The sequence below is a fragment of the Anabrus simplex genome, chromosome 1 (genome assembly GCF_040414725.1).
Source record: "Anabrus simplex isolate iqAnaSimp1 chromosome 1, ASM4041472v1, whole genome shotgun sequence".
Classification (NCBI taxonomy): Eukaryota; Metazoa; Arthropoda; class Insecta; order Orthoptera; family Tettigoniidae; genus Anabrus; species Anabrus simplex.
Genome location: NC_090265.1, coordinates 27,328,705 through 27,344,405, shown reverse-complemented (window position 1 = coordinate 27,344,405; position 15,701 = coordinate 27,328,705). Strand labels below are relative to the sequence as shown.

The 15,701-nt window shown below is 40.8% G+C and overlaps 1 protein-coding gene across 1 annotated transcript in view; it reads right to left on the bottom strand.

The window, feature by feature from the left end:
- Nucleotides 1-9,549: 9,549 nt before the first annotated feature.
- Nucleotides 9,550-15,701, bottom strand: part of LOC136883533 (heparanase) — a 142,758-nt gene continuing 136,606 nt past the window's right edge. The window contains exon 7 of the mRNA XM_067155903.2: nucleotides 9,550-9,806. Coding sequence (XP_067012004.2) covers nucleotides 9,644-9,806 — 163 coding nt within the window. The 3' untranslated portion in view covers nucleotides 9,550-9,643. The remainder of the gene's footprint in view (nucleotides 9,807-15,701) is intronic.

Genomic DNA, 15,701 nt, shown 5'->3' with positions numbered 1-15,701 from the left:
GGTAGTATGGCACACGCAATGATAGGCGAAGTCTCACAATGTTTATGAATATTGGAGAACGGTCAAATGGGTCAGTTTCCACACACTGTCAGGCACAAAGTCACAACACAATCAAATAATATATGAAGATCATGAATAACTTGAAGTAGCAGACGAATAGATTTGTAGAAGCAAACCGCCAGCTCCCGGTGATCAGCGCGGCACATTCAAGGTCATGCGCTGCGGTCTCGAAGGCCAAAGTAGAATGGAGAATATCCTGAAGGTCCAGTATTTGTCTCGGTTGCGGGAAGTTAAGTACGTATATATAGAAATATACAACGCAAATCAGTATAATTGAATGAGTACTTGTGCTCCTGCTAAGTTCTTGGAAAACAGTTGACTCGAAAAAAAAGTTGTAAAGAGAAAAAAATATAGTAAAAAGCGCAATATCGGAAAACAAATGAAAACTTATATGCACAGTGCGCTATTTTTTAAATTGAAAAAATTTTAGGTCATGATTGAAGTAGTCGAAGTTGGCGCAAGACAAGAGTTAAAATTTGAAAGAGGAGAACCGAAATGAAGGTCGATGTTTTTTTTTTTATATATATATATATATATAATAGAGAAGGTAGAATAAATTAACAGAGGAAGAGTGATAGTGAAATAAGAGAAAGAATAAAAGAAATTGAAGTTAGATGGTATTGAGGAAGGATAAGATAGGGAAATGAAGGAGGGGTAGTTTAGGGTGGGTTATTGGAGGTAGAAAATGTGGGTGGGAACTTTGTAAGGTATGGAAAATAGAATTGGGGTTTTGGAATTTGGAATTTTTGAGAAGAAGAATGAGGAAGTCAAAAAGGATATTGGGTTTTTCAGAAATGTCGTTTAAATTGAAATTAGGGTTGAAGTACTGGTCAAGGTGGATAAAGCAATTTTCAGTAATGTTTAAGAGGGGGCCTTTGTTAATGATTTTAAGTATATTCATGTCATTGTCAATACTGGTGAAACTATGCTTGGAGTCTTGTATGTGCTGTTGTATTTAATGGCGTTAACATGTTCAGAGTACCTGATATTGAAGTGTTTCTAATCACTAGATGTGTGCCGAAAGGCTGGATTAATTCTACGTTGGATAGTGGTGAAAAGCTGAATTAATTAAACATGCTGGATAGTGACAGCCATTTGTCTTGGGTCTGGTTAGTTACAAAACCATTGCATTATGCACTACAAGACATTTGGTCTCTTTTACAAATTTCAAGTTCCTTATGGGAGAAAGAAATCCCATTGAGGTTTCGAAAGGTTTTTAGCTACCTCTGAGTGAGTGTCTAATAGCTTTTTGTTAAGGTGTGTTTTCTTTCTGTATAAAATTTTGTTTTTGATCCATATTTTCTTCTTCTTCTTAATCTGTTTACGCTCCAGGGTTGGTTTTTCCCTCAGACTCAGCGAGGGATCCCACCTATACCGCCTCAAGGGCAGTGTCCTGGAGCATGAGATTTTGGGTCAGGGGATACAACTGGGGAGAATGACCAGTATCTCGCCCAGGCGGCCTCACCTGCTTTGCTGAACAGAGGCCTTGTCAGGGGATGGGAAGATTGGAAGGGATAGACAAGGAAGTGGCCGTGGCCTTAAGTTAGGTACCATTCCGGCATTTGCCTGGAAGAGAAGTAGGAAACCACAGAAAACCACTTCAAAGATGGCTGATGGCTCTACTCAGTTGACCTGAGGCTGAGTGGACCCCGTTCCAGCCCTCGTACCACTTGTCAAATTTCGTGGCAGAGCCGGGAATCGATCCCGGGCCTCTGGGAGTGGCAGCTAATCACACTAACCACTACACCACAGAGGCAGACGATCCATATTTTATTGGTTTTAAGTTGAATTTTATTTATCTGGAGTGTAGATCTGTGTTTTTTAAAAGTAGATTTCAGAAAATTGGGAGTTAGATTATTGGTTATGCATTGTTTGAGAAAGTTAATATCTTTTCCAATTTTGGAGATCTTAGTTTTTAGGCCTAATTATAAATAAGTCTTTTTTTCTTGAAATAAGTTATGAATTTTATTATGGTCCGTATTGACACCTGATCGTTATCAAAGGGTACAGAAGGGTCCACCTATTCAATACCATTCCTTATGGGAATCAAAATCTGTATCTGATGGTATTTTTTTTGTAAAAGAAGAGACCAAATGTTTCATTGTGCATTGCCTGTGTCTCAAAGTAGCCTGTGCAGTGGCCTCCGCTACATGCACAAGCCATGCATCTTGATAGGTAGATGTGCTAGTTACCAACTGATGAGCCCATATTGGCACATTGGGGCAGAATGTTGGCAACCAAAAACGAGTTCGCTGGAAAATTTATGATTTCCAATAATGGACCAATTATACTGGCATCTTGTTTTGATACAGTGGACTATAGAAGTATTGATAAGACTTGATGTATTGTTGACATTATAATAAGCTGTTGGGCTTTTGCCATGTAAGGAAACAAGGCAAAATTCTTTACGTTTCACAGAGAACTTTGCTCGACATCTTTAGAACAAAATCTTGTCTGTTCACAAGCAAGTACCGTGGGTCTTTAGTAAGTGGTACTCTTGTTGATCAATAGATGGCTGGCTCACTGCGCACTAGCCTTCCGAGTGTGAAGTGGCGACACCATCTTAGCTCCAAATGAGAGGTTGCTGGTTCCATTGTATGTGCATGCAAAGTAAACAGCAAGATCATCAGATGAATCGAGGAAGAATGTGGTAGAAGAAATCAAAAAAAAAAAGTTCAACGAAAGACTGATGGGATGGAAGAATAGAGCCGAAGATGGAAAGAAGAGGAAATTGGGTGTGGGTTGGGGACAGGTGGAAGGAGGACAAACCATGACAAGGTTGGAGACACAGGAGTGAAAAGAAGTGAGAATAGTACCGTAATAGGTGTATGCAGGTTATGAAAGTATGACACATAGCGCATATCCTAGACTGAACCATCTAGTGATGAGAGTACAAATTTGGGAAGCATCGAAACAAAATTATAGTAGTGAAAGGACAGGGAAGAGAACTAGCTATGTAAATCCCTGATGGCTGGCAACTACAAATTACTTAATTGATAGCCAGTGTCCCTGTTGAAATTGTTAGGATTTTTACATATTTCCACAGCTTCCTACATAATCCTCAACTACTATCTGAGGATTCAATCAGCTCTCTGGGGTTGAAGACAGAGTTTCATTGAACTTTCTGTGCGGAGACATGTAGTCAGCATACTTCCCAACAAGTTGTAGTCCAAAACTGTTTTAAATCCTGCCCTCTTTTGTTTTCTGTTAAAGGAATTTAGTGCTGTATTGAGGTAGCTTGCCATTGCAGAATGACTGGCCCCACAAGTCCTGCCTTTCTTAACATTTAGACAGCTCCCTCTGTGGATCAGATCACGAGTTCAAACACAACAGTGGTAGTCAAACGTTTGAAAATACCACTCCACATTCCATGTTGTATGATGATGGCGCTGGGCTGAGCGACTCAGACGGTTAAGGCACTCGCCTTCTGACCCCAACTTGGCAGGTTCGATCCTGGCTCAGTTTGGTGGTATTTGAAGGTGCTCAAATACGTCAGCTTTGTGTCGGTAGATTTACTGTTACTTAAAAGAACTCCTGTGGAACTAAATTACGGCACCTCAGCATCTCCGAAAACTGTAAAAAAGTAGTTAGTTGGACGTAAAGTCAATAACATTATTATTACTATTATTACGATGTTGGCTTATAAAAGATCTCTGATGACACATTTCGTGCTTACTCGACAAGATTAATTGAAACTCAGCCATAGATCAGCCAGCAGAGGACCAGTTTATTCAGCTGTCTGGCAGAGTGAAGCAGAACGTCGGTAATAATGTGCAGGTAGCTTAAACAGCCACTGGTGACTTTCGCCCTTGTTTTGCCACAAGCCTGTGCTCGTACCCCTTCGTGCCCTTTCGCCATTGTTTTGCAACGAGTCTCTGCTCATACCTCTTCGTGCCCTGAGCTTGAAGGTCATTCCTCTTTCCACACCAGTCATAAGATATCGATGAATCCAGGTTGTCACTGTAAATAACGACTGCAACTCAACCTGCAAATATGATTTGGTTTAATGCACCAAAGAAAATTGGTTTTGTTATTATAATTAGTGGAGCCTCCGTGGCTCATGTGGCAGCGCACCAGCCTCTCACCGCTGGGTTCTGTGATTCCAATGCTGGTTACTCAATGTGAGATTTTCCCTGTCTCCTTTCATTCCAGCAACACACTCCAGTATCATTTGATTTCATCTGTCAGTCATTAATCATTCCCCAGAGGAGTGCGACAGGCTTCGGTAGCCGGCACAATTCCTGTCCTCGCTGCTAGATGGGGCTTCATTCACTCCATCCCTGACCTGATCGAATCTCTGGAAACAGGCTGTGGATTTTCATTATAATTACTATTACTGAATTAATAATCACAATTATAACTGAAATACTGTATGTCTTTGTGTCTAACCGGCAAATAAGGCGAGAAACCAACTGCGACACACTTTCACCATGGCACTGAAGGTGCCCAGCCTGGACAAGTTTGTTGTTGAAGTGCTGCAGTCAATAGTGGCGTAAATCAGAAACAATGAAGACGTTTTTTTGTATGTACTATGTATCATTTCAATTCTTTGGCGCTAGATAGCAATCGTATCTTTACTGACATGTTACGGGAATCTGGTGGATTTAGATTGTTGGTAGAAAATACAAATTGTATAATAAGGAATACACTCGATTTTTTCTTTTTTCCGTATGTTGCTGGCAGCAGCACTGGCAACATAGACGTCACACCCCTGCATAACAGTGATAGTATTAATTTGATGTGGTTTATGTGTTCTGGTGGTATCTGAGGTTGTATTAAGTGAATTAAAGTATTACCTGTATTAAATGAAAGGGCATCTTTGAAGGCTGCAGTGAGTAAAGGAGTTCCTAGTATCCTCTGTAGAAGTCAAGATGACAAAGATGACAACTTGTTAACAACGGCCTGTACAGGTAACTTGAGCTTTAGGCGATGATTGCCTCGTTGTATTTCCCCATAAAGCATTAGTCAACACTTGTGGGTGTCTTTCCTTGCTTTGAAGAGACAAGAGCACATCTATCAGCGAACAACTTGGCCATTTCCTTGTCTTGGTTGTAATTGTTAAAATGTGCTAATAATTTGGTGGCTGAATCATTTTAAAGATAGGAGTTTAAAATAAGCAGTGTGATTGGAACAGAATTAAAATACTTGTGTAGTGTTATGCCTGCAATAGTAATGTTACCGTTCAAGGGAGGAATCATTGTGGTTTTGATGAGCTAAATAATGATATAGTCAACCACTGTAATTTTGTTTTGTTTAAACTGCCACATGAATATGTCAACATCTGTCATTTCAAACAGTCAAGTGTCATGTGGGTAAACTGTGGACTTGGCTCTGAATTCCCTTCATGCAAAGTAGAAGTGATAGTAGATATATTGTAATAGAAGTGCAGAAAGGACTCTATTGCAAAATGACTAGGCTATGAAACTTGAAGTTCTCCAATGGTCATTTTCATAAGTGTGTTACACCAGAGAAACGGAACAGAGGAGGATGACAAGGGAGTGTATGGAGCAATTACTACTACAAAACAATGTTTTCATTCCATACCTTGGAGGGGTACAGCAGGCCTCTTTTCTCAGGCCAAGGAGATTTACAGTTGGAGATTTGGAGAGGTGAAGGTGATGTGAGGGGATTGGCTGCAGTGGCCTGTCCCGGCATTCACCTTCGTGTGTGGAGAACCATTCTCCGACATCCGACGATGGGGACCAGCCCCTGCCTGTCTCCTGAATGCAGAGCTGTCTATCAGCCTACTCTCTATCCATCAATGTATGGAGCTCCTTAATGTTCACAAAATCGTTCTGTTCCATTTTCTTCAAACTAAAGTGCTTACTTTGCCTACATTCCTTAACTAAGGTTGTAGGTTGCTGTTGTGCTGACATTCCTCAGATAATACAGAATACGTGAACCTACTTCTGTTGGGTCCCTTTATGCTGTATCTTCACTAGTGATGTGCGCGAGTAACGCTTGGACTCGCGAGAATCGAGTCTGTCGAGTCCAAGCCTCGCCGAGTAACCCGTGCGAAGTACTCGAGTCTCCACGGTGACGTCACGACTCGTAACTGCGACCTGTTGCCGAGCAGTCGGAAGAAATGCCCCAATCATTAAGTACTATTACAACAGCTACGTAAATGATGACCATAACATGAAACCGCGAGTGTAAGACCGTAACATATTTGTTTCGAAATGCCATTCGTTTAGTTTGTCACACAATGACATTATTCCTTTTCTCTTTGTCTATATTTAGTTGGGCTCGTTCCTTACAGCACCACTGTAGCGTAACGGGCAGTGTTATTAACTCCATCGTTGGAAACGTGGGTTCGAATCCCGGTGCCGCCAGAAATTTTAGAATGTCAGGACGGCTGGCATGTGATTTTAATGGTACATGCAGCTCACCTGCAATGGGGGTTTTCCCCGAAAGGAGCTGCACCACCTCGGGATGAGGATACGAGTTTGCATATTTGCATTATATCGCCCAGTAGATTAGCCTTTGGTAACTTGAGATACGGAGTAAAGATTAGGAACATGATTTAACTATTCATTGTACGCTTCCTTCCCTCTTCCTTGTCTATCCCTCCCAATCTTCCCATCCCCCACCAAGGCCCTTGTTCAGCATAGGTGAGGCCGCCTGGGCAAGGTACTGATCATTCTCCCCAGTTGCATCCCCCGACCCATTGTCTCAAGCTCCAGGACACTGCCCTTGAGGAGGTAGAGGTGGGATCCCTGGCTGAATCCGAGGGAAAAACCAACCCGCGAGGGTAAGCAGATTAAGAAACAAAGCAATCTAGCTGTATCCCTATTTCTTCTTCTTCTTCTTAATCTGCTTACCCTCCAGATTCGGTTTTTCCCTCGGACTCAGCGAGGGATCTCACCTCTACCGCCTCAAGGGCAGTGCCCTGGAGCTTCAGACTCTGGGCCGGGGGATACAACTGGGGAGGATGACCAGTACCTCGCCCAGGCGGCCTCACCTGCTATGCTAAACAGGGGCCTTGGCGGGGGATGGGAAGATTGGAAGGGATAGGCAAGGAAGAGGGAAGGAATCGGCCGTGGCCTTAAGTTAGGTACCATCCAGACATTTGCCTGGAGGAGAAGTGGGGAAACCACGGAAAACCACTTCCAGGATGGCTGAGGTGAGAATCGAACCCACCTCTACTCAGTTGACCTCCCGAGGCTGAGTGGACCCCGTTCCAGCCCTCGTACCACTTTTCAAATTTCGTGGCAGAGCCGGGTATCGAACCCGGACCTCCGGGGGTGGCAGCTAATCATGCTAAGAACTACACCACAGAGGCGGACCATCCCTATTTCACATTAAAAATATCTTAACACAGTCGCTTGTTATGTAGATTCATCTGAACACACTGTAGACAATTGGCAGTGCGAGACGCAAGGTTCGGTAAGGGGCGCAATGTTCACACAATTGTAGAGATCAGATATACCACACACAGCTTTTAAAGCTTTGCGGTCAGGTATTCTTTGTATAGTCACGAGCGTACAACCCTTTATAATATAAATAGATTAGTCGAAAATGTACGTTTGTCCTGCCTGATCTCTACAATTTCACGCTGTGCGCCGGTAAAATGAAATGGCGTATGGCTTGTAGTGCCGGGAGTGTCCGATGACATGTTCGGCTCGCCAGATTCAGGTCTTTCGATTTGACACCGGTAGGCGCCCTGCTCGTCATAATGAGATGGAATGATGATGAAGACAACACACACACACACACACACACACACACACCCCCCGTGTCGGCAAAATTAACCAATGACGGTTAAAATTCGTGACCCTGCCGCGTATCGAACCTGCGACCCCTGTGACCAAAGGCCAGCACGCTAACCATTTAGCCATACAGCCGGACTGTAGCTCGTAAGCATCTGTGTCCATACATTCCTTAGTTTACGTTACAATATGGTTTTGTTGTGTAGGCCTATACATTCATGTAAATACGGCATAATGCACATCAGTTTGTATATTATATCACTGTGCATTATTTGGAAACAGGCCCAATACTTGTCCTTGGCCTACCTAAAATATTAAGCATCGTGTAGTTTCCATACACGGCTCGCAGATAACGCTGCCAGCGTCCTCGGCCTCGAGTCCGGACTCGAGTTTTTCGATCCCAGACTCGAGTCTTCGCGAGTCCACTCGCAGCCCATCACTAATCTTCACTCCACATGTACATGTACCCTTTATCATTTCTCTTTCTTTCCTTCGAATTTGTGTCACTGTTTACGTTCTCCTCGTGGCCGATGTTCTCCATGATACTACGCATGTCATGTGACTCAGAGAAAGCGAGGGATTGGTCATGAGGACTTGGCCCACTACGACACTACCCCCAGCGGCTAGTTCAATTTGGTTGATATTTTGTGTCCCTGTAGCACATATATGGGAAAACCTGGAGATTGCTCAGTTGAAGAGATAATACCTGAGTCAGACATGAACCTCCAGATGGCATTGACTCAGTTTTGATGGTTGGTAGATTTGGCCCACCATAGTTCTCAGCCCTTCATTTGAAAATAAATTTGAAAATAAGGGCACAGTGCTCAATAAAAAACATGTATGCACACGAACAGTTTTAACAGAGGAAAAGCTAGATGACATTGGTGCAAATCTTGAATGGTCACCAAATAAATCACTCACAAAATTAGCACAACAAGTAGGGGTTTTGCTTACCTCTACACACAGAGCTACAAAGCTGTTACACATCAAACCGTACAGGTTTACATGGGCCCATTGTTTAAAACCTGCTGTTCCAGTCACAAGAATGAGATATTGTGAGTGATGTCTTGCAGTACTGAATGATCGTTTATTTGACCCACAGCTTGTGTTCTTTTCGGATGAGGCCTGGTTTCATCTTAATTGTCGCGTGTGAACAGCCGTAACTCTCGCTACTGGTGTGCAGAAAATCCTAATGGTGTTTATTAAGTCCCTCATTATGAAGAATGACACTTCTAGTATATGAGGTAAGATTTCATTTAAGACTGTATACACACTTAAAGAAGGGCGGCCATGCGTGATGTAAGTTTGGGCTGAGGCAGCTGCTGTAGTGCAAAGCACAAAACACCATGCACTCGGTCTGGGTTCATAAGAGAGACCCTGTAGTTTAACCACAATCTAGTGAGTCGTTTGTTTTAATACGAACCTGCAACATTTAGGTTTAGTAAGAGTAGACTGTCCCGCTGCACAGGTAAAGTAAAGAGGCTGCCGGCATATCAAGAATTTGGAATGAAAAGGTACTTCTCCAAAACACCTGTTACTTTAGGCTACCCAACTTACCGAGCTGTATGTATCTAAAAAATGCTATACAACAGGGCAACCACCCTCTAAAATTAGGACACATTCAGATGTGACACAACTTGACATTCATCCATCATCTCAAGTGAAGAAAGGAGATAGGACTACACCAACCTACTTCATTTACAACTTAAAGCATGTATGTCTATTCCCTTGCAGTTCAGAACAACAGGTTTGAGGTGTTGGGACAAAATTTTTTCAAACATTACAGGGCAAATGGTAAAGCTTTATTACAAAATCTCTAATTAATTATAATTCACTTTTAGCAAAATATCACAGAGTAGTTAACAAGAACACATTTACGGAAGACAGGCCGGAACAACAAGGTTGTGCAAAACCCAGAAGCCCATCGAGTACGGTGGAAATATCAGTGGAGAAGACATATCAGAATGAACTGGAACAAATGGAGGAAGAGAGCCATCGGGATTGAGCATCAACTTCTTCCCATTCAGCAGCACTGACCTGAAACATGATACAAGCTTAAGAGGCAATGTGTTATCTCGTGGAGCTCCTTTGAGTATCTGAGAGAAGGAAACATCCACACAGATATAAATAAACAGACAAATACATTATGAACATATCTGAACTGAAAAGGTTCATAGCACTGCCTCAAATTATGCGCCCTTATTCCAGTACTTCTATTGAGCAGTTTAATAATAATTACAGATACAAATATTGTTTAAACCCTTCCAGCGCCAACAAGCAATACACTGTTCCTGCATGTGTTTGCTAAAAGTGCCAGGAGCTATAGAGCAATCCCTTGTTATATGCGATCAGATATAAGCTGATATAAGTACCAACATAGTTGGGGATGTGTGGGATCTGGTAAATGCAGCACGGATGAAATTTAAGAAAGCGGAGATTGTTATCAGTGGAATTCTGTGTAGGAGGGATTCTGACTGGAGGGTGATTGGGGATTTAAATGAGACTATGCAGTGGGTATGTGGGAAACTGGGAGTGAAATTTCTAGATCCTAATGGGTGGGTAGGAGAGAGGGATCTGCGCTCGGATGGCCTTCACTTAAACCGCAGTGGTACGTATAAGTTAGGAAATTTGTTTGGAAGGGTAATGGGGAGGTACATTTGGGGAAACAGGGTTGTCTAGGGAGCGGTAATAAGGGTACAGAGATCTGGAAGTCAAGTAGGGATGACATACAAATGTTAGTGTTGAACTGTAGAAGTATTGTAAAGAAAGGAATCGAATTAAGTAATTTAATACTTACCAGATATTGTAATAGGAGTTGAATCATGGCTGAGAAATGATATAATGGATGCAGACATTTTTCACGGAACTGGAGAGTGCATCGTAGAGATAGGATAGGAATGGTGGGGGGGTTTCATTCTGATGAAAGAAGAATTTGTAAGCTACGAAAAAAATAAGGATGAAAAACATGAAATTCTGGGTGTAAGGCTCATTTCTAAAGATAATAGGCAACTTGATGTCTCTCGAGTGTACAGACCAGGAAAGGGTAGCGCTGACATGGATTCAGAATTATTTGACAAGATAATCAGCTATGTGGGAAAGGAATGTGATTGTAGCGGGGGATCTGAATTTACCAAATGTCAGATGGGAAGGTAATGCGAACGACAGGAAGCATGACCAACAAATGGCAAATAAGCTAATATGGGAAGGACAGCTGATTCAGAAAGTGATGGAACCAACTAGAGGGAACAATATCCTGGATGTGGTGCTGGTAAAACCAGATGAGATCTATAGAGAAACCAAAGTAATAGATGGCATTAGTGATGATAAAGCTGGTTTGTCTTAGTCAAAAATAAATGTGTTAGAAAGGAAGGTCTTAAAAGTAGGACTATTAGGCAGTACCATACGCCTGATAAAACAGGCATGAGGGAGTTTTTAAAAAGTAACTATGATCGGTGGAAAAAAGTAAATAAAAATGTAAACAGTCTCTGGGATGGGTTTAAAGCAGTTGTTGAGGAATGTGAAAATAGGTTTGTACCTTTAAAGGTGCTAAGAAATGGTAGAGACCCCCCCTTATTAAAATAGAGAAGTAAAGAGACTAAGAAAGAGGTGCAGGTTGGAAAGAAATAGAGTCAGAAATGGCTGTGGAAGTAAGGAGAAATTGAAGGAACTTACTAGGAAATTGAATCTAGCAAAGAAGGCAGCTAAGAATAACATGATGACAAGCATAATTGGCAGTCATACAAATTTTAGTGATAAATGGAAGGGTATGTATAGATATTTTAAGGCAGAAACAGGTTCCAAGAAGGACATTCCAGGAATAATTAATGAACAAGGGGAGTGTGTACGTGAGGATCTTCAAAAGGCAGAAGTATTCAGTCAGCAGTATGTAAAGATTGTTGGTTACAAGGATAATGTCCAGATAGAAGAAGAGACTAATGCTAAAGATGTATTAAAATTTACATGTGATAACAATGACATTTACAATAAGATACAAAAGTTGAAAACTAGAAAAGTGGCTGGAATTGATAAGATTTATGGGGATACACTAAAGACAATGGGTTGGGATATAGTACCATATCTGAAGTACTTATTTGATTATTGTTTGCTTGAAGGAGCTATACCAAATGAATGGCGAGTTGCTATAGTAGTCCCTGTGCATAAAGGAAAGGGTGATAGATATAAAGCTGAAAATTACAGGCCAGTAAGTTTGACATGCGTTGCATGTAAGCTTTGGGAAGGCATTCTTTCTGATTATATTAGACATGTTTGTGAAATTAATAACTGGTTCGATAGAAGGCAGTTTGGTTTTAGGAAAGGTTATTCCACTGAAGCTAAACTTGTAGGATTCCAGCCAGATATAGCAGATATCTTGGATTCAGGAGGTCAAATGGACTGTATTGCGATTGACCTGTCTAAAGCATTTGATAGGGTGGATTATGGGAGACTACTGGCAAAAATGAGTGCAATTGGACTAGACAAAAAAGTGACTGAATGGGTTGCTATATTCCTAGAAAAGAGATCTCAGAGAATTAGAGTAGGCAAAGCTTTATCTGATCCTGCAATAATTAAGAGGGGAATTCCTCAGGGCAGTATTATTGGACCTTTATGTTTTTTTATATATATATAAAAACGAAATGAGTAAAGAAGTGGAATCAGAGGTAAGGCTTTTTGCAGATGATGTTATTCTGTATAGAGTAATAAATAAGTTACAAGATCGTGAGCAACTGCAACATGACCTCGATAATGTTGTGAGATAGACAGCAGGCAACGGTATGTTGATAAACAGGGTTAAAAGTCAGGTTGTGAGTTACACAAATAGGAAAAGTCCTCTCAGTTTTAATTACTGTATTGATGGGGTGGAAGTTCTTTTTGGGGATCACTGTAAGTATCTAGGTGTTAATATAAGGAAAGATCTTCATTGTGGTAATCACATAAATGGGATTGTAAATAAAGGGTACAGATCTCTACACATGGTTATGAGGGTTTTTAGGGTTTGTAGTAAGGATGTAAAGGAGAGCGCATATAAGTCTCTGGTAAGACCCTAACTAGAGTATGATTCCAGCGTATGGGACCCTCACCAGGATTACCTGATTCAAGAACTGCAGCTCTTTTTGTTCTGGGTGATTTCCAACAAAAGAATAGCATTACAAAAATGTTGCAAAGTTTGGGCTGGGAAGAATTGGGAGAAAGAAGACAATCTGCTCGACTAAGTGGTATGTTCTGAGGTGTCAGCGGAGATATGGCGTGGAATTACATTAGTAGGCGAATAAGTTTGAGTGGTGTTTTTAAAAGTAGGAAAGATCACAATATGAAGATAAAGTTGGAATTCAAGAGGACAAATTGGGGCAAATATTCATTTATAGGAAGGGGAGTTAGGGATTGGAATAACTTACCAAGGGAGATGTTCAATAAATTTCCAATTTCTTTGAAAATATTGAAGAAAAGGCTAGGAAAACAACAGATAGGGAATCTGCCACCTAGGCGACTGCCCTAAATGCAGATCAGTATTGATTGATTGATTGATTGATTGATTGATTGATTGATTGATTGATTGATTGATTGATTGATTTTATGAAGTTCATTTGGATAATTCAAACTGGTAGGACTTCTGCAGTCAGTCTGTGTGGCTTTGTGCGAGCACCACTCTGACAAGACTGCGTTATGTTGTACGTCATTCTCGCAGAAGTAGTAATCTTCCTTGTCCAAGTCTGCTCCAGTGCAAATGTTATTCGTATCCTCTGGTGGTGGTGGTGGTGGTGGTGATTATTGTTTTAATAGGAAGTACAACTAGGGAACCATCCTCCATTAACACTAATCAGAGGGAAAAATGGAAGGGATTTGACACTTCAAAAATGAAGATATTGGCCAAACGTTAGACAAGGGCCACAAAGGGTGTGAAAATGCAAGACTCCCTAGGATTTGCAACCTAATACCTTCGTGGTCCAAAAGAACAAGAGTTGACCAAGTGAGGTCGGATAGGATAGATGAAAGTAAGGAGCCTGACACAGGTAGGTGGAAGCAATGCTAGGACTCAGCTAAGGGCCCCGTGGTCGCCAACACGCTCCCTACTTCAGAGCTCTTGAGGCCCCTTTTGGTTACCATTTATGACAGGCAAGGGATACCGTGGGTGTTATTCTACCATCCCCACCCACATGGGGTTCATATCCTTCCTCTTCTTGAAGCACCATATCCAATTCCCCGTATGTTGGCAATCATTACATGTTACAAATTTCGCATTTGGTCCATATTGAAATGTACGTCAATTTAAGATATTACCAAAATTTATTAGGATCAACCTATTCAATACAATAGAATTTACAAAATTAGGACTTACATCCTATTAAATTAAAATCTGAAGGGACATGTTTCGCCCTTTAAAAGGGCATCATCAGCCTTTTTACAGTCAAAGATAAAAATCAGGATCCTGATTGTCATGGTAAAAAATATAAAATGAGAATATAAGATTAGAGTGAAATTATACAATGTGAGAAATTGTTATGAGTTCTTAAATAATAATTTACAATTAAAACTTCATGTAAAATGTTTATGAAGAAAATTTTTTTGAAGTTGGTATGATATTACACTAGTATTTAAAAAAATTATTTTATAAATTAGACAAACTAGGCCTTAACCACATAATAACAAGAAGGTCTATGGCTAAAGTTGCCGTATCAAAGTTCGAGTGAAATTCGGCTGGAAGCAACTTGATTTACATGTTGGAGAGAAGGTTAATGGAACTTAGTAGCCGCTTGAGATGACACTGAAACTTTCTTGTTGAAAAGTCGTGATATTTAACTGTAGTATGGCGCTATATAGATTATAAAGTTGGATCCAACTATTCCATTAGTCTCGTTATTTACGTAGTGGGTTCGCAGTCTCCGTAATCTTGTTGAAGGAGTTATAAAGAGTTCATAACTGAATGTTGCCATATAGATCTTTGTTAACTTGTATACTGATAGTTAAATGGGAACATTCTTACTTGTTGTTGGCTGTGGTTTTGAATATAGACTAACTACTGAAGAATATATGGTGAAGAATCTGTAATGAAAAGAGAATGAAAGATATGAAGTTTAGAGGGAAAAAACGGTTAATTGGGCGGAATGATGTATATTCAGTTACTTACATTCTCGATTTTTGCAGTATGAACTGGTTGTCTGTATGGTCTTGGAACGAGTAAGATTTGAATGTCGTGTGTTGTATCTGTGTGGAACTGAGAGAGGGGGGTGTAATGGAGGGAAGGAAATGGGCGGACCGTTGAGCTTGTGCGCTATTGGCTGTTGAAGATGTGGAACTGAGGAAGAGGGGTGTGATGGAGAAGAGGAGGTGGACGGAGGGTTGAGCTTACGGGCTATTGGCTGTGGAAGATTAGCAGGGGCGGGGACGGAGGGAGTTACCTTTAAGGTGAAGTTGGGATCTTTATTGGAAGTAGTTTAAGATTTTTAAGGATTTTATTTAAATTTGGATTTAAAGATTGTAATAAATTGGGTAAAGTCTCGTATAAGGGATTTTTTATTTCGACGGGATCATCGAGATTTAGGTCTTCGTTGTAATGTTGATCCAGATATATGTAAATGTTTTCTAATTCATTCATTAATTTTCCTTTTCCTACTATTTTGATGATTGTTAGGTCCTGTTCGATAGTTGTGAAATGATGACCTGTATCTTTCATATGAGAGCTCATGGCTGAAAATTTATTATGTTTATTGGCATTATAGTGCTCCTGGTATCTAGTAAGGAAGCTTCGGCCTGTTTGCCCAATGTATGATTTTTCACATTGCATGCATTTGAGCCTGTATATGCCTGAGTTTGAGTAAATACTATTGTTTATGTTAAGTGTATTGTGATTAAAAAATAAGCTGTGGTTGGTGTTTGTCGTCTTGAAGGCAATGTTAATTTTTTTTTTTTTTTTTTTAGAGGGTTTGTTGCTTGGTA